This window comes from Plectropomus leopardus, chromosome 17 (genome assembly GCF_026936395.1).
Source record: "Plectropomus leopardus strain MGB_pleo_1.0 chromosome 17, ASM2693639v1, whole genome shotgun sequence".
In the NCBI taxonomy this organism is placed as follows: Eukaryota; Metazoa; Chordata; class Actinopteri; order Perciformes; family Serranidae; genus Plectropomus; species Plectropomus leopardus.
This window is the reverse complement of record NC_142192.1, coordinates 26675234-26702847: the sequence shown is the minus strand read 5'-3', so window position 1 is coordinate 26702847 and position 27614 is coordinate 26675234. Positions and strand designations below refer to the sequence as shown.

The 27614-nt window shown below is 39.9% G+C and overlaps 2 protein-coding genes across 6 annotated transcripts; one reads left to right on the top strand and one right to left on the bottom strand.

Moving 5' to 3' along the window:
- The first annotated feature begins 546 nt into the window (after positions 1-546).
- On the top strand, positions 547-7920 carry LOC121957865 (XK-related protein 8-like). Its single transcript, XM_088090145.1, has 3 exons — positions 547-988; positions 2081-2271; positions 5429-7920. Exons 1-3 carry the CDS (start codon positions 693-695, stop codon positions 6214-6216), a joined length of 1275 nt encoding a protein of 424 aa, XP_087946271.1. The 5' UTR covers positions 547-692; the 3' UTR covers positions 6217-7920.
- eya3 (EYA transcriptional coactivator and phosphatase 3) lies at positions 7909-27614 on the bottom strand. 5 transcript variants are annotated; one of them, XM_088090142.1, is made up of 20 exons: positions 27462-27613; positions 25768-25933; positions 24202-24306; positions 23210-23259; positions 22883-22977; positions 22730-22813; positions 22583-22637; positions 20459-20568; positions 20089-20226; positions 19818-19903; positions 18929-19106; positions 18132-18301; positions 17866-17949; positions 17675-17764; positions 17213-17271; positions 16899-17059; positions 15309-15423; positions 14524-14645; positions 14314-14414; positions 7909-13159 (listed from the first exon to the last, which is right to left on the bottom strand). In XM_088090142.1, exons 3-20 carry the CDS (start codon positions 24256-24258, stop codon positions 13079-13081), a joined length of 1836 nt encoding a protein of 611 aa, XP_087946268.1. In that variant the 5' UTR covers positions 24259-24306; positions 25768-25933; positions 27462-27613; the 3' UTR covers positions 7909-13078. The 5 variants fall into 5 exon arrangements, with proteins under 5 accessions (XP_087946268.1, XP_042361981.2, XP_042361984.2 ...); XM_042506047.2 differs by lacking the exon at positions 25768-25933 and having other exon boundaries at positions 27462-27614; XM_042506050.2 differs by lacking the exon at positions 25768-25933 and having other exon boundaries at positions 24202-24309; positions 27462-27612.

The following is a 27614-nucleotide window of genomic DNA, read 5'->3' as shown; positions in this document are numbered from 1 at the left end:
CAGAAAAAAGGCCAATTAGCCCTATTCTCAAAGAGTTAAAGAGTTCAAAAAATATTTTTGATTGTATTTCCCAGCAGTGTTGTGTGAAAGGAATATAAACGCCTGTCCCATACAGATGCCTGTTCCACTGGCTATTAATTGATATGTGACGATATATATAAATATATATATATACACACACACACAACACAGGACAAAGGCACACATCAACACAGCAACCTACCTGTCTTCTATCATCTCTTGCTCTTACTCTGTTTCCCTCTCTGTTTTACCATCTCATATCTCTTAAATATACATATTTTTAAAACATGTTTAAATTTGTTAAATGCTCCACATGTTTTTAAATCCACACTACAGCTGTTCCATAAGTGAACACCTAACAGGGTGGTATTTTACATTAGTCCTCACTATCTCAGCCCGTGTGTTAAAGTGACAGCTCTCAGTATGAGTGGTAATCATGTAAAGTCGTGGTGTTTGTGTGGCTACAGTATGCCTTTAAGAGGTTACATAACTCTGAAGGAGGGTCAGTTTGTAGGAGGGATTTCACAGTATTTGAACACTGAACCTTTGCTCTTTGCATACTTTCGGTTGTTTCTCTTTTCAGAAGTTACCAAGTGACCTGTCAACAGCTTCTATGTAGTCTAGGAGCAGGAAGTTAAAGAGGATATGCCAGCTTTAGTTTGACAGTCACAATGGGTGTTTTCAAGTACTCCCCCGTGGACTTCCTGTTTATTTGTGCTGGTCTTCTGTTTTTACTGTTGGACATAGGGTTGGATATCTATGCTGTTGTGACTTTCTATCAGGAGAAAGCCTACTGGAGCCTCGGTGTCCTGCTGCTGCTTCTCATCGGCTCGTCCGTTCTTGTTCAGGCCTACAGCTTGCTGTGGTACAGCTACGAGGACTTTGAGAGGCAGACAAGGGTTGAGAAATGTCTGAGCCTGAGCCTGCTCAAACTTCTCCACGTGTTTCAGCTGGGAATCTACTTCAGGTGTCGTAAACCTTTCATACTAATATCATCTTGGTGTGTTTAATGTGCCACAGACTGTGTTTTCTGCTGTTTAGGTGTGTGTGTGTGTGTGTGTTGTGGGAAGCTGGCAGTAAAGTAAGGTGTTTTCTCTTTCTCATGTGGTTTATTATCTGGAGCTCCACCCTAATCTGCTGGAGAAAATATTCCCATTTACGGGAAATGCAACCTGAATGGGACTGTTGTGGGAAACAACCTGTAACCGCCCTCCAAACTACAGGGATGTGAAACAATTTTAGTACACAGAAAACAGCATGCTTTTGAAGAAATAAACATAACATTAAGTCATATCTGCTCTGAATTACATCATCTGTTCCTCTCTCCTCATTTCCTCTTAATGTGGTAAATGAAACAGAACATTTTGTCACAACAGTAGTTTTTTTCGTTAGTGAGCCTCTGCAGATGCATTCTTGTGACCACAGTGACTCGGTAATAGCAGGAACATGAGTTACACCGCAGTTTCGTTGTCTGCCGTAGATAATCAGATTTGATTTTACAGCACGTTGTTAAACTGGTTTTCCTTTTCATACATTGATGACAAAACTTCCAAAGAAATCGAAATAAATGTCTCAGTAGTTGAGAGTACTGAAGTAACCCACAATTGTGAGGTATAGTAAATTATATACTTTACTAAGTGTGTACTTTACCTGAGTATTTTTCACCTGATCCTACTTTATACTTATTAACCACTACATTTTGAAAGTCTAAATTGTACTTTGTCCTTACCACTTACATAATACTTTTACTCGACAGCTTCAGTTACTTATTAATTTGCATTTTATTATTTATCATTTTATTTTAACTTTAATTTTAAACAGCCTCTTAAACTGTACCACACTTGAGGCCATGCTCTTGTACGCTATGGCCTCTTGCCGAAATACAGCCGTGCTGATATTCAGTACATCAGCATGACTTTGAGTGTGATATTGCTGATATTGTAATATTGATATTTAAGTGAAAAATATTAGTAAGCTACTCACCTTCCATCACTGATGACTAATATTATTACGATGGTTTTAACTGTGTGTTTTCTATCCCACAACCTTGTCTTCTCAGGCACGCAGGTGTCGTGGAGATCTCTTTATGCAGCTCCTACTCACAGATCCCTGACCCTCAGGACATCGCAGCGTTCCTGAGCCACGACCTGAGCATGCTGCGGCTCATAGAGGCGTTTTCGGAGAGCGCTCCTCAGCTCGTGCTCATGCTCACCATCATCCTGCAGCGTGGCGAGCTCGACCCTGTGACAGGTGCAGTGTGTTAATCATGTCTCTGAGTTACGTCACGTTCATGTGGAGCAGTTGCGTGTCACCAATGCATAACAATATCAAGCGTTTATGTAAATAAGCAGCGGTTTGTCCGTGAATCCCAGCTGTCTCCCGGGAAACTAAGTAAAACTCACGGTGTGAAGTGGTCACTGCAGAGGCGGGCGTTGATCATAGACTGTGTATAAAGATGGACGACATGCCCCCACTCTCCCCCGCTATGCTTAAGTGAGGCTAAAATATCCAGACTAGGGGCGCTGCCATCTTGCGCTGGTAACATCATTTGGAGCCGGAGTCTGCGCAGTAGTGCTATCCGTGGTGGGGTAGTTCCCGCCAAAATGACAAATTGTGAGTAACTCCATTTAATGCAAACACACTGACTGACTGTCACATCTGTCAATCATGGCAGAAAATCCTCTTTTTATATAATTTGATAACTCATTAAAAACAAACTTATCATGACAACAAATTCTTCAGTTTTGGCTCATGTGCCAATCACTAACATGGAGGGGCGGGCTTTATGACCTTTACTGTAGACAGACACCAGACCATCTGTTCCAATCAAAAACATAAAATCTAAGCAACGGGAAATAACATTTCACAAGTGAGAAGCTGTTTTACATCATTTCACTATTCTGAAAGTTGGAATTTGATTTATATAGTCCACAAGTTGAGGCAACATCGTGTCGCAAAAATTCTCACCCTGCAATTGCGGATTGGCAGTTTGAGAAAGAAGCTGTGCAAAATAATGCTGTTGCAAGGTTATTAAAGTAGAACTAACTAGAGCGCAACATATCTTTTTTTGTTTGTTTTTTGGTGAATATATCACAGCCTTACCTTTGCCGAGAGTTTCTTAACTCCATTTAACCACTGATGTACTTGTTTTGTTACATATTTAATTTATTCTTTCTTTGTCCAGGCTCCCCTTAGCAAAAACTGTTTTTGTACATTTGAATTAATTAAATCTAATGTCAATCTCGATAAACTTTGTTGGATAAATATGCATCTCTGAGTAATTTATTTTCACTTGTAAAAAACTAACGTTATTTATTAGAATAATGTAACCCTGCAACTGCAACTCTGGGCGACCCTGAGACCCTATACAATGTAGTGCAATTTAAAATGTAAATTAGCGTACCAGTATGTCCAAAATAAAGAATAAAATAAAATAATAATAAATAAACACAATCTATAACATGAATTTGTCATAGAACTAATGTTTACTATCTACATAAGATGAAGCATTTTGGTATGAAAACCTGCATTTTTAGTTTAACCAATCATTCTGTATTATAAATACAAGTCTGCCATTTGCCAACATTTATGAGGTGTTTGGAAAGAAATCTCTGAATTCCCCTTACACTGACTTTACAGTTAAATTCACTTCCTGTCAGCTCTTATTTTGAAAGTCAAACTTTCTTTTAGCTCTTTTGGGACCTTTATTTTGAAGCCTGCTAGGCGGAAACAGATAATTACGGTACAAACGTGCGAGGAAATTGGGGGGAAACGCCGAAAAGTTTGCACTGAAGTGTTAAGCTGTTTGTTGCTGAAATAAGCACCAGGCTGCCATGGAAACAAGGTATGTTGTGGATTAATATGTTTTCTTTGTTCTGGTTCGTGTTTTTAACTGACATTGTGGTAAATTACTGAAAGTTTTAGTGTTTCGCTGCCGCCGCGAAAAATTAGAGGCACCTGGCTGCAGGGAGGTCCTCAAGCGCATGCGCAGGAGTCGCAGTTGGCTCGATAAAAAACTTTTATTTAAATTTATTGAACATTAATATCAAACGGTCAAAAAAGTCACATCATGGTTATGTTTATATCTTTCACATAAACTGAACTGAGCGAGGACCAGAATTAAACAAGTAAAGATATGTACACAGCCTCAAAAAAAATGGATAAGTAAAGAGTAAATCACAAAACAAACGGGGAGACTAAAACAGGAAGTCATTCAGGAATTAGAGCACATGGATATTTATTTATTTTAATTTTTTTATTTATTAAAAAAATAGATTTTTTTTTTAAATAGGGAAAATGTCTAGAAAACGGTATTTCTAATTATCATAATTATATATTTAAAATAATTTTACAGAATAATTTTTTCCCTTAAAAAAAAAAGCTACATTTTGGGGGAATTTTTGCCTTTATATGATACGATGGCTTAAGTGTGAGAGGGGAAGAGAGAGGAGATGGCACGCAGTGAAGGGCTGAGGCCAGAATCGAACGCACGGCTGCTGCAACAAGCACATAGTCTCTGCTCATGGGGCACCCACTCTACCAACTGAGCTACTTGGTGCCCCACAGTTCTTTTTATTTGTTTTATTTTGCTTCTTTTGCCTTTATTTGACAGGACAGTACAAGCTTGAAAGGGGGAGACTGAGGGGGTAACATGCAGCAAAGGACCAGGGGCAGGAATCGGCTCCTGTAGCAAGGACATAGCCTCTGTACATGGGGCCAATAACTCTCAGGGCACCCATTTACAGCATTATTATTATTATTTTTTTTTGTTTGTTTTTTACATCTGTGTTTTTCAATTATCAACCAGGACAGATTAAAAATGAATTATACAAAAATGCCAAAGAAATGTGAGGAGTTGACACATACAGACACAACTCAACAAATACAGCATAATATGAAGTATGCAGTATAAATATTGATTAAAACACAGGTTTGCTGTATATGTTAGTCATTGGCACCAACCTAACCTGGTAGCAGCAGTATAAAGTTGGGACTTTTATTGCAGCCTCGCCTCTTCATAATCAATAAAGGGTTGCCAGGTCATATTAAACTTTTCAACAGAGCCTCATAAAATAAATTTAACCTTTTCTAGTTTAAGGTGCTGCATAACATCTCTTAACATACAGTAGGTGGGAGGCTGAGTACAGAATTATTCCAATTTTAAGCATTTTCTCTGGTCATTACTTTATTTTTGTTTTATTTATTTATTTATTATTTTACTGTTTTTTCTTGCTAATTTCTAGCTACTTTTTGGGTCATGTCTTCTTAAGTTGCTCATTGATTTTGAAAGAAATTAAGCCAATTTTCTAGGGGTTAATGAGATTGCGTTTTACCCTTGACCAAGAGGAAACAGATTTACAGTCAGTTGTAGCTTCCTCTAATGATGACTTCCTCTTCTCCTCCGCAGTGCTGAAAGCCGTCGGGTCGGCCTCAGCCATCGCCTTCAGCGTGACCATGTACCACCGCTCGCTGCGCTCCTTCCTGCCCGACAAGCAGAAGCAGAAGATCATTTCCTCACTGGTCTACTTCCTCTGGAACCTGCTCCTCATCGCGTCTCGCCTCACCGCCCTCGCCCTCTTCGCCTCCGTGCTGCCCTGCTTCATCTTCACCCACTTTTTATGCTCCTGGATTGTTTTGTTCTTCTTCGTCTGGAGATCCAAGACGGACTTCATGGACAGCCGCGGGGGAGAGTGGCTTTACCGAGCCACCGTGGGCCTCATTTGGTATTTCGACTGGTTTAACGTGGTGGAGGGGAGGACGAGGTACAGGACTCTGCTGTATCACGGGTACATACTGGTTGACCTGACCCTCCTCTGCGGTCTGTGGTGCTGGAAGATGAGCACTGAACCGCCTTTTTTTGAAATCCCACCATTGTACGCCGTGATCATCGCCGTCAGCGTTGTTGGAGTTTACATGCTCGGCCTCTTCTTCAAAATGATTTATTACAAGTGCTACCATCCAAGTCTCGCCAAGGAGGAGCTGAAAGGGGACGCCGCGGAGAAGTCCCGAGTTGGCCAGGGGCCGACTAGGACTAAAACTCTTCCTGGAGATGAGCCGGACTTTCCTGTTTCCTCACTGGAGGATTTAGACGAAGATAGAGCCGTTGTGTTTCGCAGCCGGCCCAGCACACCGGCACCCGACACGAAACGCTGCAATAAAAGAATGAGGAAGTTGGCCGAGAACTTCTACTCCTGACCTGCATCACCTGACGTCCACCGGAGACGGAGGTCAGACCGACTCACACAGATACAGCGGCTTCACTGATCGTGGGGGTGTGTGGGATAAAGGGGGGCGTGACCTCATGGGAACATTTAGGTCCGGTTAGGACTGCGCTTATTCACATCGACTCACTGCATTCGTTTGAATTTAAATTAATTTATTTATTAGATATGGATGACGCAATTCAAAGAGACGGTTAGGATTTTAGTGGGATTTTATGACGTACTTACCCAAAGTCAGTATACAACAGGAGATGACAGTCAGCATACACCCTAAATTAGAGAGGAGAAATGTGCACTAAGTAGCTGGTAGGACTCGGACCGTAGGGAAAAAAAAAAACTTGAATAAATAAATGAATATAAATTAGGGGTCGACCAACATTGTTTTTTCAGGGCCAATACTGATTATCAGTAGTTATTGAAACCAATAGCAGATATTATATAGATATTATATTTTACAAAAAAAAAGAAAATCTTTGTGTCAATATTTAGAATATAACAAACTCAAACACAAAATTTTGTTTAAACGCCTTTAGGAAATGTTTTGTCAAAACTGAAACTTTCAACATCATATAAATACAAATTCGCAGCAACTTTTCGTTTTATAAATTTTAGTAAAAATTTAAATAAAAAATGAATAAATAATAGCACCCTGAGGTTTTAGAGCGTTAAAGTTCCACTTTCTTTGCATGTTTTGTTGCTTGAGTGTAACACACACTTTTTTATTAATTAGTTTTATCGGATGTCAATAAAATAAAACGCCGATACAGATAATTGGCAAAATTCCAAATATCGGCCGGGCTGAAAATCTGTCGACCCCTACGTAAAACTACGAATTACTATAAATGTGAAAATACAGTAAAACACACTTATCACAAAACACTAACGCGCTTAAACTATGCAGCGAACGAGCCTGCAGACCGTGTCGATGCTGCTGTTTACAAAAGCACATAAAGCCAGCAATCTTTAGTTTACTTTTAAATTATAGGTTCACATTTTTTCAAGTCAGCCTTAAAATGCTACTAACATTCCCGTATGTACATAGAAATAGTTTTGAGTCACTTTAATTAATAGTTTTGAGTCACTTTAATTGTTGTTCTTGCTTTATAGCGACGTCCACGGGGACCTGTTTTACATCTGCGAACTGTGATAATGCTAATGCTAATTTTTTATTTACTGTAATACCTGAACATCTGACTCAGTAGAGGGCCTTTTAGTACAACCGAATGCTGAACAAGACATTTTTAAATCTAAAATGTTAGATAACTTTTAGGAACTGAAAACAGACTGAAATAGAAACAGCTAAGCCTTTTTCTCTTTATTGGACCGTGTAAAATGTGTTTAGTTTTAAGGAAGGTGGCTGAACTCACTTTTTAAATGCTTAAATTTTAATAGCATTAGGAGGGCACCTTTGGCGTGTGTGTACAGGAAAGATAACTTTTTAACATGCATATGGACACAATAACAGACGTCTTGATGGTTCTTTCAGTATTGCAGCATTTCTCATCAAGAAACAAATTTTTTTCTGAAAATGTGGCAAAGATTATATTTACAGAAGATTTGTTTTGTCAAAAATATGTATTTTTACAGTTAGATTATATTTATAGAAGATGTGGTTTGTCAATAATATAGAATTATATTTTTAAAGTAATATATAATAAACAGAAACTTGAGTCTGAAACTTTTTAAAGTTTATTTACACTGTATTGAGTGTCTTAGGTACACAGGAAAACCTTACAGGACTGTGCTGAGGTCCCGAACAGCTACTGCGGGGAAAATAGTGATTATTTTAATTAAATTAGCATTGATTATTATGATAGTGTTCCCTTTTACGGGATCACATTCAGGCTCTCTACATGTGGCCTCACAGGTCCATGAAAATGAGATGAAATACATTAAAAACAAAAACATACAGTATATTTTAAAAATAACAGTATTTGGCATTGAAAAGAAAAAGAGGACACGTTCAAGAATATAGCCCCTTAAACATTGCATGGTTGTTATTTAACAGCCATCGTATACTTCAAAACAGAGGAGACATGCAGACAAAGTAAAGAAAGAAACAGAAAACACATTCAGTAAGCAGAAAAAATGCAAAGATTGCATATGGTCTCTCAGAGATCGTCTGTCAGGACTGATATTTACCGTTAACTCACACTGAACAGTCAAACATGCCTTTCACCTTAGTAATCTGCATTAAAAATACCATGTTTTTGTAGATTGTGATTGTCTCTAAGCGATGCGAAGCGTTTCACAGCAACAAAATAAACGCAATCTCCTTTTCAAAAGGAAGCGGAAATCTAATACAAAGCAAACACTGAATGTTGATAATAAGATTTTCACGAGTAAATTTATGTGAAGCAAGTATTGTCATTCCAAATATTCTTGAAAAACTCACCGGATAGCAACGTAACTGTTCTTGAAGGGATCATTTGGATTTTTTTAAGTGGGGTTGTATGTGGTTCTTAATCAAAGTCGGTGATTTACATTCAGTTGACGTCAGTCGGAAAGCCGCAAGTTTGGAGAAACAGGCTGAAGTCCGACACTGGTGCAAATGGGGGTCAGCAACAAAACCTGTTTCAGCCACCTTAAAAAAAATCCCACCCCCCCAAAAATCTTTTAGTTTAAGTGTACGATATCTTGAGAGTATTTTCACGGCTTCACCTTCATGTCAGACAGCCTGATCCAGCGTGAAAGTTACACATTGATGCTCTTGTCAATTCCACCAAACTCCATTGACAAAAACAGTAATTTTAGCTCACTGAGCACGGGAGCTGCTGGTCCATTACTTACTGGATCAGGTAGCTAGTTTGAGTTTTTTGTGACTTTGATGGATCCGAACTAACCATTTTAACCATACAATAACATAACATAAACAAACTATTTGATGCAGCAGTAAACCAGGAACTCCTGTGTTCAGCAATTTTAAATGATGTTTTTCTCAATGAAGTCTGGCTTTGAAGAGAGTAAAACGACAACTTCATTTTTCCGTTAGAAATCGGCATCTGACATTAAGGTGAAGCAGTGGAAATACTCTCAATATAGTGTACGTTTTCACTGACATTGATTTTTTAGGTGGGACTTTTTTTAGGTGGCTAAAATACATTTTATCGTTGACCCCCATCCACAGCTGTACATTGCTTAGCTTCTGTGTCGGACTCCAGCCTGCTTCTCCAAACTGGGGTTCTGACTTACATCTACTGTATGTAATACACTGTCTATGGATGGGTAACCCCTAAAACCGCACTTAAAAAACCCTGAACTATACCTTTAAGCTCTTTACTAGGATCATTTTCTTTGAACACTGAGCAACCCACATCAACTCTTCTCCCAAAATGGATATATAGTTTCCTAGGAGGCCTTTAAAATACAGTGCAGACAGGACAAATCAAAGTCTAATAACAAAAAACAACACTTAAAAAAAGTAGCATTAAAAAAAGTAAGGTAACACTTTGGATAATAACAATGCAGTGATAAATGTATCAAACAAAAAAATCTTACATATTTCCCTTTGAGATTATGCATACAGGTGATGGTTAAAGGCACAATATAAATATGCACAGTCACACAAGACTAACAAAAATTACACACAAATACACATTCTTAACGGTCAAGCTGCATGTGTGTAAATACGAAATCTTCTTCAGGCTCAGTATTGTTCAGTCGTAATCTCGTACGGACCGGGAGACAGTCAATCGATCGACCCCTCCGGCTTCTCTCACCGTCTACAAAATGAAAAATCCCTCAAAATACAGTCAATGAGCAAAGTAGAAATGTATTGCACAGTCATCGTCCTTTGTGATTTTTCCCCTCCGATACGCCTTTAAGAGGTTTTAGGCTGAAAATTCAAAGATCTGGTTGCAGTTACATACAACTGATAATATTGAAGTTGTAACTGGAGCTGAAACACTTCATCGGTGAGTCTGCAACTATTTTGACAACTGATTAACCTATTAGAGTCATTTTTTAAGCAAACAACACCAGAAATTCATGTATTTTTTTGCAGTTTTTCTCCTTCCTCTACGATAGTAAACTGAATATATTTGGCTTCTGGACAAACATTACACATTTAAAGATGTCACACTGTGCTCTGGGAAACTGTTACAGCCATTTAAAACGACTTTTTTTGAACATTTTATCGAGAAAATTAGGGCTGCAACTCGCTCTCATTTTCTCAATTAATCGCTTGGTTGAAGTAGATAAAGCTCCTCACAGTTTCCCAAACCCCAAAGTGACCTCTTCAGATGAGTTGTTTTCACCTACAAACACTCTGAAACCCCAAAGATATTCAGTCTCTCATCACAGAAGTCAAACAAAACAAACTCTTGTATTTGAGGAGCAGTTACCTGCAAATTCTAGTTATTTTTTTGCTTGAAAGCTGATCCAAAATGACTATAATTTGAATAGTTGACTTTTATACATTTTTTTACGATCAACTTCTCAGTCAATCTAATTGTTGCAACTTTGAATAAAACAATCGAAAAATTAAGACAATAATTGTTGGTTGCAGCTCTAGGTTTAAAAACTAATACGGTGAATTTTGAAAACTGACTAAAAAGCAGTTGAGAAAATCTGTTGTCTTCGGGAAATATGCAATTTCCTTTTTGGTAAATGACCATTACGACACTGAGTCACAGAAACAGAGAAACTCTGGTTTTGTAGCTACAACATGACAATGTGTCAGAATCCTAAAATGTAATCCTGCCAGCTAACACGTTATTTTTTGCCCTGGTTTTGTCAAATTGTGTAAATGCTGTAAGAACACGGCCGTCCTCCTGTGATGAGATGCTACAAACGTCTGCGCTGAGAGAAAAGGAAACTTTAAAGTGAGTCAGAGGCTGAGAGCACGGGGACGGATCATGAGACAATAATCGGGTTTAATAATCAGGCGAACTTTGTTTTTGTTATTAATGGGGCTGGGTTTTGTAGACAAATTGTGATAGCGGTACCGTTAAAGTAGCCCGAGCTTTTATTTAGCTTCAATAATCATGAGAGAGAGAAAAGATGCGTTTACGCTGCCTGTTTAAGGCGGAAATATTATGCTGTTTTGCCAACTTCTGTGTTTATCGTCCGATCCTGGAAAGGAGGGACTGAGTGGTCTCGGCTCTGAGCCTGGACGGGAGGTCGTAACGGCGCTCAGACTAATGTAGAGCGTAAAGCAACAAAGACGTGACCGTGATGGAGAGCAGGGTTGGAAATGAACTTTTCTGTCCACCTGCCACTGCAGCTGGTAGATTGTGTTTTTTGGCTGAGTTCAACAAATCCGGCAGCCACTTGCATGTTTTACCAGCGTTTGGCTGGCGCTAATTTCAACCTTGATGGGGAGGTCTGACGTTTTGATTACGAATTATGTTGGTGACCACACTGCGGGAGATTTAAAAGCAGCTGTTAGCAATTATCGGCTAATTCAAAGAAGAGCAGTGGCTGATTTGGAGATTTGGAGATTTGGGAGCTCCTTACTTTCCTTACATATAACAGAAACGTTTATAAAGCGCTGCTGTCATGTACATTATGTCTCTCTTGAGGCCAGCGCTGTCGTGTTACATGTCACGCCTCTGAACTGCAGGATGCCTACATGCCGTGTGCGATCACGCTGGAGCAGCAGCGTGCTGCTGTTATTTGGTTCTGTGTAAAAATGCAAAGGAGGTTTAAATTTGGGACTTGGTCGCGGGCCTATAGTGCGAGCATCAGGTTACTCTGGTCAATACCTTCAAGCTATCAGGCATCGATACCCAGCCCTAATTCTTACAGATATTTATTTTTACCCCAAAATAAGAAAATAATAGATCCTCTCTTTCCAACCGTTGGAATATGACACGCCAGCTGATGTAATCACGGTTTGTACTTCAGGTTAAGGAAAACCTGAAATTTTTTGGTTTCATCTCAGAACCAACTTTTCGGGTTCTGAACCAGTTTGTTTTTGGTCTAAATGCTCTAAACGGTTATAAATTAGAGTGGGAAACAGAATGAAACAGGTTCCATGTTGATGGAAAACTGGTATGAGTTTAACAGACGGGCCGGTTTCTGTTTTTTCAGTTTTTCGGAGCCTCTGGTTCTCAACACGCATGCTTACTGACCACAGATCACGCGCTGAATGTGAAATAACGACCACATGTCGCGTTGCAGCACCGTGGAGAGGTCACGACAGCTGACCGATGATGTATTTGTCAGGTCAGGAGGGGAGGTCACGACCCAGTTACATATTTTTAACCTTATTTACGTCCTCTTGTTAAACACTTGAATGGATATGACTCTCTAACGTCTCTAAAATGATGCTTTCAAGTCTTTGAGTGAGTGCAAAACAACCCAAGAGTCTTTTTTAAAACAAACTTGCTTTGACATTAACATGAAGCCTGAACAAAGAAATCAACAACAAACAAGAATGCCAACAAACAACAACGGCCCTTTGGTTGTTTAAATCCAGAGAGAAAGAACTAAAAAAAGAGGGATTGTTTCACTGCAGCAGATTTTGATACTTGAAAATGAGAGCGAGGAGGAGAAAAAAAAAATGGATGTCTTCCCTTCGGTGTCCAAATCAGTGCCAGTTTCAGCCGCGGTGAGGTTAGCTGCCGTAGAGGAGGGAGTGCTGGGCGTGAGGAACTTTTAACTCAGCTGAACGATGCATCCAGTCCGTTTCTCACAGTCAGCTCCGACCCAAAGTCCACCTCAGTACGCCACCGCCACACATCACACAGTGAGTCTTTGCTCGGTCGTCAGTTGAGGGCAGTTTTTCTAATATGCGAGTGTGTATCGTTCGGGGGCTTGTGGAGGGTTTTCTCGCACAAACCGACAAGACGACTTTTTCCCTTTTTAGTGTGCGACATTCAATGCCGCCTCCTTTACAAGAAGTCCAGTTCCAGCGCTTGGTGCAGGGACACGAGGTCCCCGTGAGTGGAGATCCGCCAGAAAGGCATGTTGTGCTGCAGACGGAGACACAAGCACAGAACCAGAACAGTGTGTGAGAAACAAACAGAACCCGAATGACCGCTTCACGGTGGTACGCCTGCACGAGCCCGTTGCGTCTTTTTCAGGGCCGAGACCCATTATTAGTAATTAATGAGACTGATACCCAATATTTGGAATCTCTATACATTTGCAATAAAAACAAAAATCTTTGCATCAGTACTTAGAATTTGGAATATAACAAACTCCAACACAAAACTTTGTCAAACCGCCTATCAAAACTGTAACTTTCGACATCATATACAGCAAGTTCCCAGCAACTTTTTGCCATAAAGTCGAGCGGAAATTTAAATAAAACATGAAAAATAAAAATAGCTCCCTAAGGTTTTACAAGTAAAATCTCTTCCATGCTGACACTTTCTTTGCACTTTCTAATTAATTTTATCAGCGATCATTCAAATAAAATGCAGATCCAGATAATCGGCAAAATGCCAAATATTGGCCCCAAGGTTGATAATCTGTCAAACCTAATCTGTGACCACCAAAATCAAATCAGCTCATCGTTGAGTCCAAGTGGCCGTTTGTGCCAAAATTGAAGAAATTCCCTCAAGGCTTTCTTGAGGTGTCACATTCATGAGAATGAACAACCGAAAAACATAATGCCTGTGGCCTTTACCACGGGCTGCTAAAACTTATCAGTGCGACACTAAGTTGATGATCAGGTTGTTTTTCCATTTCGTTAGAATGAATAATTCTCAGATAAAATCAATTCACAAGCGTGGAAACAGGCTGCTGGTCTCACAGCCAGAGAGAAGCAGCACGCTGGATCTCTGCAGCGTGAACGAGCTGGTAACCTTTAACCTCAGTAACTGATAACAGTCAGGCTGCAGCTGTAGACCGTCTGTTTTTACTGTTTTTCCCGCTTAAGCTTACTTTACTTTAGTGTTTACTGAGTGATTCATTTAACTTTTCAGCCGCGTATGTGAACATCACGACTTGTAAGCTCCTTCGTCTGATGCCGGCTCGTTTAAAACAAACAAAGCGAGAGTGGAGGTGACTGCACTTGTATTTAACAACATTTCTGACGTCGCGCATCGCTTTGTTTGAGTAACAGAAAAACACTAAAAAGAAGGCGGGGCTAAAGGGGACCTGAAAATTTACAAAAAATCACCTGTTTGGCTGCAAATTCCTCATCTCGACCATCACCTATCACCACGTAAGTCACTTTCTTCCCGAAGCGAGAGACGATCCGCTCAAAGCAGCTCTCCTTTCCTACGTGAGAGGAAAGCACAGGGGACATGAAACATTAGAAAGCAGATTTTCGACATGATTTCCTCCTCTGTCGCCGTAGAGAAGAGTTAGTTGCACTTTTCATCCGTACCTATTTTAGTGGCACTGTAGATGTTCTCGATGGGAAAGACGTCTCCCAGGCCGTAGAGCAGCACCTTCGCCAGAGCTGGCACCAGCTGAGTGGTGGTGACCAACACGTTCATGCACTTCCCCCTGTTGGTGGAAAATAATGTTTGAGCCATTAGTCTTGCACTGATTTTGGGCAGTTTTAGCACATTAAAATATGAATTTTGGTCAATATTAAATACAATTAAGTAAGTAGCAAGGTTAAAATCGATGCTAAAAAATGTAATTAAAAAATATTTAAAATATAACGTTGGTGAAAAGAACCATTTGACATCGTTAATGACATTTTTAAATAACCAAACTGTATTTTAAATGACGCTTAAAAAGTGTGTCACACACACACACACACACACACACACACACACACACACACACACACACACACACACAGGGTACGCTTAGTAAGAGCACATTTGTTTAGACATTTGAGCGGTTAATCTTGCACTGATTCTGGGCCAGTTTTAGCGTATTAAAACATGATTTTTTTTAGGTTTTTCAAATTAATTAAACAGCAAAATCATAACTAAGCTTCTATTTAAACCCTTTTTAACAGCATCTAGTGCTGCATAATCTGAATAAACGCTGACTTTAAAAACTCAACACACTCATCGGAGTTAATAAGAAAAAACTGTTATAAAAATGGTAACGTTAAATAAAGCTGCATCTAATTCTTCACGACTACAGCACTTTACTCATCTTGCGGTAGAGTATGACCTCAAACAATTTAAAAAAAGAAAGAAAAAAACGAACCTGGACTGAATGAGCAGCAGAGACTTGAGCGCCGTGGTGAGCCACGTGTCCGTCACGTTCTCGATCTCAGACTGAAGCCGCAGAAGCAGCTCCCTCTTCATCGGACTCAGCAGGCCTGAAAAACACAACATGCAGATACAACCTCAATACTACTGACAGATGACGGTACCACCATCAACACATCGATAAGAGCAAGCCAGTCTAATAACATTTACTGTTTCTAAAGTTTCTGATCGTTGACGATGACGCCTAAAAAGATCTACAGGGATTTAAAGGGAAAAAGGTCGCAGACACGTGAACAGTTCTTCAACTCGCTGTTAACTTTGGCCGCTGAGTCCAAACATGACCGTGACTGTTGGACACGGCGAGAATAGATCGGCGAAAATTCAGATCTGTGTGTTCGCTTTGTTTTGGACTGTGGAGCAAACGTCACTGTTGTCAAACACGTTATAGTTCACGTGGCTGTGAGCGCCCCGAGGTTTTTTCTCAGGCAAACAAACACACCAAAAACAGGCCCTTTAAAGCCGGATACACACGAGTCAAGGTGCAACAAGAAGAGCTTCTACTTTAAAGGTTTCTGCTGTTTCATTTTCGAGAATTTAACTTTGAGCAGCCTCGATTAGAGCTGTGCGATATGGGCTGAAAATTATTATTATTATTATTATTATTATTATTATTGCAGTATTTTTAGGCTTGAACTCGATACACAATATACATCTATTCCCTGTATATTCCCTCTTCGATGTGACAGTATTGTAGGAATAATTATTGGTATTTTTAAAAAATATTAATACAATTCAAGGGCTCGACCAGTGTTTTTTTAGTGCTGATACCAAAACTTAGTTGTTACCAAAACTTGGATTATCAGTACTTAATGAGGCCGATAACCGATATTTCGAACTGATTTCAATAAAAAAATCAATACTTCTGTCAAAATTTAGAATATAACAAAGTTCAACACAAAACTTTGTTTAAATGCTTTTAACAAACGTTTAATCAAAACTTAAATGTGCCATCATATACAACTATTTGTATTTCCCAGAAACTTTTTTTTTTTTAATAGTTCAGTGAAAATTTAATTAAAAACTGAATAAATAAAAATAGCTCAGTAGTTTTACAAAGTAACACTTCCTCCCATGCTGACACTTTCTTTGCATGTGTTGCAGACCTTCTTCCCTGGTGTTGGTTGGGTGTAATACACACTTTTTCATTCATTCATTTTATCAGCGATCATACAATAAAACGCCGATACAGATAATCTGCAAAATGCACAATATCAGGTCCTATAATCAGCCAGGGTGATAATCTGTTAACCCCTACACGATTCCAGTTCTGATCAATAATCATGAGTAATGCAGATATAATGACGAAGTGGGTAAAGTATTAAAATGAGTCTGATAAGTTTAGAAAAGTACATCAGATGCAACCAGCGAAAAAACACAATTTATTCTATATCACAATATAACAATATCCAATACGTACGATGATATATAATCTCATATCTCCATACGACACACTGACTTTATAACGCCCAGCTCATTTGTGCGCCGCTCATTTAAAAAAGCAGATTTATTATTAATGCAGACTCACCTCCAACATTCCCTTTATAGTTATTGTAGATCTCTTTTAGCCGGCGGTAGCGAAAGGCCAGTTTCCGCATCCACTCCACCCCTCCCTGGACCCCCGCGGTGGTTCCTGAGGTCGCTCCAGCGCCGGAGCCATTAAAGCCGTCCGCCACGAAGTTGTAGTTACTACAGTAGGAAGAAACTTGTGATTTGTTTGGACGACAGCATGAAAATCTGCTTCACAGTCATGATGTTGAAATGTGAAATAAGGCTAAATATGTGTATGACGAGGTTATTGTTCTGTACGTCGTGTTAGTTACAGGACGGCGCGTGACAAACCTCAGGTCCTGTCCGTTGTCATCAGACGCAACATCCTCAACATGCACTTGATCACATTCCTTGAAGTAAACAAAAATTAGCCTTTTGAAAAAGCATCTTTTCTTTTTCAAGCCTTGCATTTAAGTAGCGAAGGGTTAAGAGGTGCAAGTGTAAAGTAAATTATCAGCTTCAGTTTTAAAGATTTGTAAAATCAGAAATGTGGACAATCACACAGAAGAGCTTGACTCATTTTGAACAAAAGAAATTAAAAGATGGATCAATAAAATAAGTTAAAATATCTGTGGCACTTAAAAACTAAAAAAAACTCAGGACTATTACAGCATAATATTTATTTAATTTAAGACATTTTAGCACTTTAAAAAGGCTCCATATAATCATGGTTTGTACCAGCTGATGTGACTGAGACAAAAGTGAAAGTGTTTTCGTGTGAAAGTGTCGCAGTGTGAACGTTTCTCGCTGTACCTCCAGGTCGTTGAAGAAAAGGTGAGTGTCGGCCAGCTCAAAGATCAGCTCCTCCATCTGCAGGCCCAAGTTCAGCACTGACGCTGGGTCCTGAACAAACGACGCAGACCCAAGAAATCATTAAGATTCAGACTATTTCCTTTTTTTTTGTTTGATGCTCCAATTTTTAGCGAATTTCCAAAAAAACAAACCTTGCCAAACTTCTGTGCGTAGGAGCCGGTGAGCAGTGAGTGGAATATAATAATGGTCTCATCCAGATCCCAAAGAAAAATACGCTAAAAAAAGGGTAAGAATAATATTACACTTTGTATCGTGAAGAATATTTGCAACTAAACCCAATAAGCCTTTTTCATGTATTTACACCTTATATTAATATAATTCAGGTTCGAGAAACGCGTCATTTGGTTGGCTTGGCTTCGTCTGTGTGTGAGGATGAGTAAACCGCTGACTCTGTTACCTCCAGGTCGCTGTCAGCCGGCGGGGAGCTGTCAGACCTCTTGCCTTTTCCTTTCGCTTTGCCGACAGAGTTCCTGCGTGCGACCTCGTCCTGATCTCTGGCTCCGGCGGGGAGAGACACACTGGTAGGAAGGGCTGCACCTGCCGGGAGGCTCTCAGGTGGGGACGCGTCTTATTACAAGAAAGTCGGATGTTAGTGCTTGAATACTCTTCTTCTGTTTTGACTCAAACGTGTTTGATTTGATTTATTTCAAACAGGTAAAAAAATAAAAAAATAGGGCTGGAAATAGAGAAAATATTATGCAAAAGCAGAAAGAAAAAAACAATACAAGGTAGATTTGTCACTTTTTAAAAACGTAGTTAAAAAATATATTTACAGTTTAAAATTCAATAGTATTTACTAATGACCTGGTTTACCTTTTAACATTAGTCATTAAAATGTAATTAACCAGCTTCCTTATTTAGTTAAACCGATACTGTTATTAATTAAATACATACATACACTTACATACGCAAAATCAAATATCTATGATTTTTCATTATTATTTACAGAAGAAGATAATCTAGGAAAAAAATAAATATTGAGTAACCAAATAAATGAACAGTAACCCCTGTAAACAGCTGGTGATTTTCAAACCTCTTCATCTCCTCGTGAAAATCAGATTTTCATACATTATTTTAAACCGGTTTGTGTCTGAACATTGCTTTAGCTCCACATTAAGACATTATTTATCCAGCATGTTAGTGCAGTGAATTCTGCAGAAGATGCAATAATACGAATCCGATCACTGACGTTACCTCTGGGAGGGAGTCCAGCCGAGGCGGCCTGCTCCGACTTCACAGCCGAGTATCCGGCCGCTCCCACAGCGGCTCCGTGGTCGTCGCTGCTGGGCAGCCCTGCGGGCACGTAGCTGGGAGGCAGCGTGTAGTACTGAGAGAACTGACTCTGTCCCAGAGAGTTGTAGCTGCTAAACTCCTGAAGGGAAAAAAATGTGATCAACAGCAGCAGGGTGGAGGAAATCGAGCCATCGGCGACATTTACATTACTTAAATATTTTCTTACATTAAGACAGAAGGAGGGAAAAAGCAGCAAAATATAAAAATCACTGTATTGGAAACTTACTATGCAGTTATGCTCAGCTAATGACATGACAACTCAGCAGTCAAAAGCCGTGACTGCCACAGATGATTTATTTATGATAATATAATATGTTCAATGTCTTACACTCTAAAAAGGGATTTTTTTCCAACATTTAACATAGATAATCTAATATTTTCACTGGACAAACAAAAAATCATGTTTCAAGTCACAGCAAACATTGTCCTTCAATTTGGGTTTTTAGAAAATTGGTCTTAAACTTAATTCCGAGTTGCATTAAAAAGTCCAAAATCTACTTTACCTTGATCTGCAGTTTGTCTGCATATTTTAAATTCATAACTTGAACCTGGTTTTGATTTTATTTCGGTATTATGATGATTTTAAAGATGGTATACACTTTCAAATATCATGCGGGCAGATAATTTAATATATATTATTAATATATAATATATATTTATATATTATTATATATTATTTAATATAATTTCAAGGGACCAACAGCAACAAAAACAACACTTTTTGGAAAAATGAAATGTCGTCTAAAGTTGTGTTCTTCATTTCTCAGAGGGACACTGACGCAGTCCTCACCTGGTGGGCCGCTGTGGTGGAGGTCGTGGTGGCCGCCGTAGCTGACGGGATGCTCGAGTACACGCTGGATGTTGTGAAGCTGGAGCCTGAAGAAAGAAAGAGCTCAACTAAAACAGCGCCGAGGTAAATCCAGAAGTATTTCTGCCCAGAATTTGAGGACAAGAGAGGAAAACAAAGCTGTGCCACTGAAAGGTCTTTATGTTTCAGTGCGTCTCGTCTTTGCGGAGTGTGACAGCGTTATGTGGTGAGACAGAGTGAGGTTGCAGCTTGCCTTGGCTCGGGTATGAGTAGTGCAGCTGGCCTGGCTGGGTTGAGGTATATGCGGCGTTGAAGCTGAGAAACCCAGGCTGGCCACCAGAGGGCGCCTCAGGCAGCCCTGTCTCTGTTTTAATGCCTGGCCACATAGCACCTGAAGACGAAAGACAGCAACGGAAGCAGAGAATGAAAGAGGCGGCGAGAGGAAGAGGCAAAGTTAAGAAAACCAGGTCCTTCAGTCAGGATGTGGACGTTTAAGCAGAGATTGATTCCACAGCGCCAAAGCACAGTAAGGCCTCTGAAGCAGAGTGACAAAGGTGTGATGCTAGGTGTTTAGTGAGCAGACGGAGTTAAAATAAGCTGTTAGAGAAGGAGCGGGGACTAACCGAAGGGCGGGAGGCCGTAGGTCTGGCCTGTCTGGGGGAAGGCTGAGTACACCGTGGACTGGGCCAGAGGAGGGAAGGCCACCTGGCTGGTGTACGACGTTACAGCCGGGCTGAAAAACAGACAATCAGTATTTGTATTAAATGGTTGCATTACCTGCAAGTGCACCAAGTAAAACTAGAGATCTACAATTCGTACTAAACGCTTTGTTTTTAGGTGTATTGGTGCACAAAGTTTTGTTGACACTTAAGTATTTCTTAAACATTTAAATTGTATTTTAAGTTTTGCATTTTTCCACCTGGACTGTATTTCCCCATGTTTTTGTGTCTGAAATGACTAATGGGAACGCACGAAACTGGCCCAGTATTTAGTGTCAGGGTTGCTGTCGGCAGCAATGTAACAGGCTGCAATGTAATCTCTGGGGCAACTGTGCATCATCAATCCATCAATCAATTTTGACAAACAGAAGCACTGTAAAGGGACATAAATTGACGGTGCATCGTTGCCCCGAAGGGTCATGTTGCAGCCTGTTTCTGGCCCAGTGCTCTCGCTCATTACGGGACCAATTTCAGGAATTGTTGTTTTCAGTAGTAACTTACAATCATACATACAAACGGTGAAACCAATGTTTCCCTTTAAAAACAGATTTCTTTAGCATAACATTTTCAATTTAGTAACATACTTAAAGGCTGCAAGTAGCCCACTTTAAATGCATTTGATGTAGAGGTTAAAATTCAAGGCTGTTTGAGGCATTATATTGAAATACCAGCCTCAAACACTCTGAAGAGGTCCTTTTAGAAATGTTCACAATTAGTCAATGTTTGTTAATTAAATGTTGCTATCCTTGCTTGTTGGGAGAGATGTAGCAGTTGGCTAAACCTTAGAGGGAGGTGATGGCTCTGGTCATCGTCCCTCTCTCCCTCTTCCTCCATTTCTCACACTCACTCTCACTCTCTCTCTCTCACACACACACACACACACTTGCGTGACTTGCAGAAGTCTGCAGCTGTCTGTGAAAGTTAAACACGCAAAGCATGTATAGTATAGTATCTGAGCCTCGACACACACTTGTGCCAGCTGGATGTCGTCCCACTGGGTCGAACAAGAGAGGTGCTTGTCAGTAGTTGAGCCCACGGGAGATCCTGAGCATACCCTGTGTGTGTGTGTGTGTGTGTGTGTGTGTGTGTGTGTGTGTGTGTGAGAGTGTGTGTGTGTGTGTGTGTGTGTGTGTGTGTGAGAGTGTGTGTGTGTGTGTGTGTGTGAGAGTGAGAATGTGAGTGTGTGTGTGTGTGTGTGTGTGTGTGTGTGTGTGTGAGTGTGTGTACAGTTACTGCACGAGAGAGTGTTTGTTTTTGAACGGAGATGAGTCAGGACATTTAATACCCAACTTTTGTCGTGAATTATTGTTGTCTTGCAGGACACTGTGCGATGTTTATGATGAAAAGTGGCACACATTTCAGCGAGATTTAAAACACAATGTGATTACTGAAAAATGTCATTAACGATTTTAAATGGTTCTTATAACCTAAGTGATATTTTATATATTTTTTATTAAATTATTATTTTTATTGTATATTTTTTCCTACTATGTTTTTCTTACTTTTAGACTAGTCGACTACTCGTTTAGTTTAAAATTCTGTATAAACTTCCATTTTAAACAGCAGGGAAATAATTTCTTAAAAACATTCGGTCTGTTAAAGGAACATTTTGTGACACCAAAGTTGAAACTTGTACTCAGGAAGTTGTTGTTGGGGTCAATGTGGAAAAAAAGGCTTATAGCCTGAAGAATGAGTCGTACTCGTCTCTGCATGCACCTGCTGCTGTCTGCTGCTCTCAGTCTGCACTCTTTCAATGATGTGTTTTACTCCCAGCTTGGCTGCCTTTAGGGAACAGGGTAAAGTCTAAAGTGTTTTTTCGGTGCAGATGTCAACTCTAACAACCAAAACATGCACGGCAGAGCAGGATAGATTCGTACGTTACAGCTTCACCGGTGCAACCACAACTAATGCTTTGTGTCACTTGGCTGGTTTTTACTTGTGAGTCAAATGTTTGCACGCTGAAGCGCTGCACCATCCGTCATATTTCACGTTCCTAAACCATAACATGAGAGGGTGATAACTACTCACCTGCTTTCTTGATAAACCTGTTGGGTGAATTCAGATGTCGCTGTTGAGTCTGCGGCTGTCAAAAAGACAACACAGCTTCAGTTTGACGTACAGCGTTCTTTGTTCATTGTGCATCGTTAAAAACTGACACGATGTTTCTGTTCATACCAGAATGTGCGTACGAGTTCAGCGAGTCCCCGCATGCTTGAGGAGGTGCTGCTCCTGCGTCTGCGTCCGAGCGCTCCTGATCACCTGCAGTCACACGGAGAGTCAACATCTTCCAGGTACACTGTCGTGAGTCATGTCACATTTTCTACTCACCTGGATCGAGCTGGGCTGTGGACAGCGCAGAGTAAGAGCCTTCATGCTCTAATGGAACAATCACAGCAACCGGACTCCCATCGTCGCCCAAATTACTGAACGAGCATGAAGAATACATAAGAATTATTACATTTCTAATCCCAGGCAACGCCCGAATAGAAAAAAATCAATCTGGCAAAAACAACGAGATATTAGCACAAAAAAGAAGATGTGGAGAATAAATTCTTTCTTTAATAGTCAGACAAACAAAACTCACTCAGTGGTTTTCCATCAGAATGACTAAGCAGCAATTTACAAACGATCAGGATCAAATCTAAAACCACTGACCTCTGCTCTTTCTCCAGTCTGCCGTCGATCTCAAGCTTGGCCTTCTTGGTCTGCACACACACAAAAAAGGAAGTTTATGGAAAATGATTTCACCATAATTCTGTTTTATCTGTTACTTCACGACTATGATAGGCATACTTTTTTTTCCAATATTGTAGCCAATAACAAAAAATTAAATCAAGCCAATCTCTAAAAACTGAAGGTCAACATAAAACTATACAGAAATATTAACATTTGTTTTGAGCTATAGTCGTTCTTCAGAAATCTTTCATGTAGTATTTAATGTGTTATTCCATGATGCATAAAGCATATTTTCTCCACAGCATTGAAAAAAATATCAAATTTGCATTAACACATCAACAAAATATTACACAGTAGCACAACACAATATACTATGCTTTGAAAAAGGATGTACACATAAGTTTGCACAAATACTGTCGATATCTGTACCCATAACTTTAGTTTTATTGTTCAACCTACTGAGCAATTTAAAGCTCTAATCTGCAACATATTGTTCTATCTCAACTTGTTTAGTCTATAAAATTTGACAAATGCTTTTCAAAAATTCAGAGAACCAGTAAGAATGTCTTAAAAATGATCGTTTTGGGTTAAATCACAAGGGTATCCTGTTTGCAAATTCTCATATTTTGAGAAGCAGTGACTTGCAACTATTTGATATTCTGTCAGATCAAAAAACAAACTCAGTTTCTGCAGTAAAGTGGCCCTCACAAAGTCAACCGTGCTAATGCTTCCACACAAAACTTGTTTCAACCTGCAGCAACATCCTGAATGAGATCTGAGAGGCCAAAGGTTAAAAGATGATCAACACTGACACAATAAAAGCACCAGTGTTTGATTTACGTAAAATCCACGAGATAAGCAATGAAAATCTCTGTGAAAGCTATGCACGATTTCATTTTAAACTCAATGTGTGAATTACACAAACATTTCCCCCTCCTGCTCCGTGTTGGCATCACCGTGTGCGGACTCACCGGCAGCTCCGGCAGCTCCTGCGAGTCATCCATCTCTGCAGCAGAGCGACCCGACATGTCTGCGCGCTCAGCCTACTCTGTGCACCTGGAGAGCGCGTCCGGACCCTGCTTCACACAACCACAGGAGCAAAACACACACACACACAGACACGGAATAAATCAGGGTTATTCCTTATGTAGTTCCCCGACGCGTGACTCCCCCCTCCCCTTGTCCCACAAAAGCTCATCGACGCATCCGTCCCCCGCCACTATCGCGGGGGTGATCTGCAGGTGAGGTGGCGGCACGGGGGGAACTGGGGCGCCCTGCTCTGATCTCCCGCATGAGACCTGCAGGTGAAGCACGTGTGGCACTGACGTTGCCCAGTGGCTCCAGCACGCGTGTGTTTACTGCGGGATTAAGGAAGCGTGCCTCTTTACATGTGAACTAATCTCCATTGAACGAAAAGAGATCCTCCGGGAGCATTAGCTGCTCAGGAGCAGGCTGTGGTAACAACAGACGCGGAGAGGGGATAAGATCTAACCTCGTTTTGTCCACTGCGCGATCAGCTGGCCGGAGAGATGGAGCTTTTATCTGATTGACATAATGTCGACTTCAGAGCGGGAAAATAGGTCAGACGGCAAATTCACAAAACGCATGTATGTGTCAGGCGGATGTTAAAGGTGCACGCTCTGGATCTAAGCGCGGTACCTGAATTGAAGCATATGTCGGCTTATGTATGACATATGTAAGTGAACTCAAAAAATAATACATTTTAAGGGAACTTTTAACGACTTTTTAATGTCAGCTGATGTAGAATTAAGGCCAATTTTACAATCATGAAAATTAAAGGAAAAAAAACAACATTTACTTACTAGGGACAATTTTGCCCAAATATTTACTTCAGCACTAAACACCAATGTCTTTTGACAAGTTAAAGAGTTCGGTGGTATACTTGAAACACTGAAAAATTAAAACTTTGTAGAGTGAAACTTTGAGGAAAGGATGAACATATTATGTTATTAAAGAATCTGTTTGGTTTACCTTGAAAAAAAAAAGCTTGTTAATGTTTTATTTGATTGGATGTTTTAAAATGCATAAAAGTGTTGTTGGTTCCTTTATCTTGTTCTGTGTGATGTTAAATTCAGTAAAGTTTTCTAATTATTTTTAGATTTTACAATGCAATCTCAAAAAAAAAGAAGAAAAATAATGTCTTTCTCTAAATAGCATTTTTTAAGACTCTGGAAGATTAATTTAAGACATTTTAATTATTTTAATAAATGAATTTAATACCTTGTAAGACTTTTTAAGGATTCACAGGAAACCTGAGGCCAATAGATGATGTACCAACAATAAATAACTCGCATACTTATATTTAAGATATTCAAACCACATCCTGCATGGCTCCAAACAGCTGAAAGATCCCCAAAAAGTCAAAAAGCTAAAGATAATCTATAATTTGTCAGCTGCACTGACCCAAAGACATCATAAACTCAAGTAGTTGCTTTTTAATTACAATGACTGCTATCAAACCGCAGACAAACTCTTCTATTTACAATTCTGCTGCTTTTCTGGCTTATTTGACAGACCTGTTTTCACGGTCTCTTCAGGTTTTGCCGGCAGTAATGGAGCTGCTCTCCTCTGCCAGCATCACAGCAACACTGGGGTTGAATAGCGCTACGTGAGGAACAACTTGACCCTGATACAGGAGTGTCCAAGTGATGCTGTCTTTTTCCAGACGGTGGAGTTTCAGGTCTAGGGGACACCACAGAGCAGGGAAAGTGGCTTAAGGTGTTTAAAGAAACATTGACTGTTCTGTTGGACTTGACTTAAAATAGATTTTCATTTATTTGATACAAAAGAAGACAGAAACATCTTAATTTACTTGTGTAACTTCCTGATCATTTCCTTAAAAAGAGTCCGAGAAGCAAAGAGTACCAATAGGTCACTGTATCCATTAGAGCTGCAAATATTCTCATTGTTTAATCTGTCAATTATTTTTCTCAATTAATCAATTAGTAAAATAAATGTCAAAAGGGTTTTTTTTTTAAGTTCAGTGTTTCCCCAATTCCAAAATGATGTCCTCAAATGTCTTGTTTTGTCCATAACTTGAATTTATTCAGTTTTTTGTCACAGAGGAGAAAAGAACCAGAACATGGACCAAAAAAAAAGATTTGATCTTTTGTTGATCAAAGTATCAGTCGAGAAAATTATCTAAAGATTCATCAGTAACAAACATAATCATTAGTCGTTCCCCTAGTATCTATTTTCCCTATAAAAACACATATAAATTCTTTTCCAGAGACGTTTATTGACAGAGTCAAATCTGTTATATGATCATATTTATATTCTAGGAAATATTAGGAAAATGTTGGACCTATAAAATAAAGCATTACTTGAGAGTCTTCTTATGACTTTTGTACTTAAGTTACATATAAATCTGGAAAGGAGGCTTGCTAGTTTGGTTCCAGTCACTTTCCACTAAGATTTTAATCATTTCTCATTGTTTGCAGATTGCAAACACATCTCTGATGCAGATTAATACTTCCAACACCTCTGTGCCAGCACCTCTGTTTGATCTACACGCATGTCTCCCGTGTTGTTTGTCCTGCACACTGCAAGTTAACTCCGTCTGGGCAGAAATCCAAACACAACACAACATCAGCTTAGGGTAAACTTCCTATCCATGTCAGCTGCAAATGTTAGCCGGCCACCGTTAGCTGAATCCAGCAAATAACCCAGCCGGGGGACGGTTTGCTGTGAAGGTGAAGTCTGATATCAGACTAATTCCTGGAACGTGATCGCTCATTTAACTTTCACTTAAACACAGAGAGTTTGAAACGCAATCTGCACAGTCATCATAAAGCTGCATCTAACACTTATTGAAACTATAACATGCTGTGATTATGCGTAGCACCCCAGCATATAGACGCCACCGTGCAAGCTTTTCAGCAGGAACGTTAGCTCCCCATCGCTAGCAGACTGAATCAATGTTTATACCGATCACCAGCAATTCACAAAGAAAAACTGTGCCATCCGCTGTCGATTGTACACACACACTAGCTAATTTGTCCTGGGTCAATGTTTTCCAAATAACTAAGCTGGCTGTGACTTTCTTAGTTTGGCCCGGGCATGAAAGTTTTCCTCTCCAGAAATTAGTCCGGACCAGCAGCCATTGAAGTGGGCACTAAAATGGCATCGTGTGAAAGCATCTCGGCCAACTGCGAAGCCGATCGCGAAACAAGCACTCCGGACACACAGAAATGATCAAACCCAGTCTTACCATTGAAGGAGTGACCGAGAAACGCTTTTATTTAAGCGTCTTCGACTGAATCCACTGTGTCAAGCTTTGTCTGTTGTTAGGGAGCACTATTTAGCAGGAAGTTGTCGTTGCTGGGCCCACTGCGCATGTGCAGAGTGTTCATTCACTGGAGTC

What these genes read in the sequence shown, in the direction of transcription:
- eya3 (XM_042506047.2), bottom strand. Translation starts at nt 24,258, where the DNA reads ATGTCGGGTCGCTCTGCTGCAGAGATGGATGACTCGCAGGAGCTGCCG. An exon ending in CTACGGCCTCCCGCCCTTCG is followed by an intron (nt 20,227 to 20,458) that starts GTTAGTCCCCGC and finishes TTTCGTCTTCAG; the next exon opens with GTGCTATGTGGCCAGGCATT. An exon ending in AGGAATTTGCAGCCAAACAG is followed by an intron (nt 13,160 to 14,313) that starts GTGATTTTTTGT and finishes CTCCGTCTGCAG; the next exon opens with CACAACATGCCTTTCTGGCG.
- LOC121957865 (XM_088090145.1), top strand. Translation starts at nt 693, where the DNA reads ATGGGTGTTTTCAAGTACTCCCCCGTGGACTTCCTGTTTATTTGTGCT. An exon ending in CAGCTGGGAATCTACTTCAG is followed by an intron (nt 989 to 2,080) that starts GTGTCGTAAACC and finishes TTGTCTTCTCAG; the next exon opens with GCACGCAGGTGTCGTGGAGA. An exon ending in CGAGCTCGACCCTGTGACAG is followed by an intron (nt 2,272 to 5,428) that starts GTGCAGTGTGTT and finishes TCTCCTCCGCAG; the next exon opens with TGCTGAAAGCCGTCGGGTCG.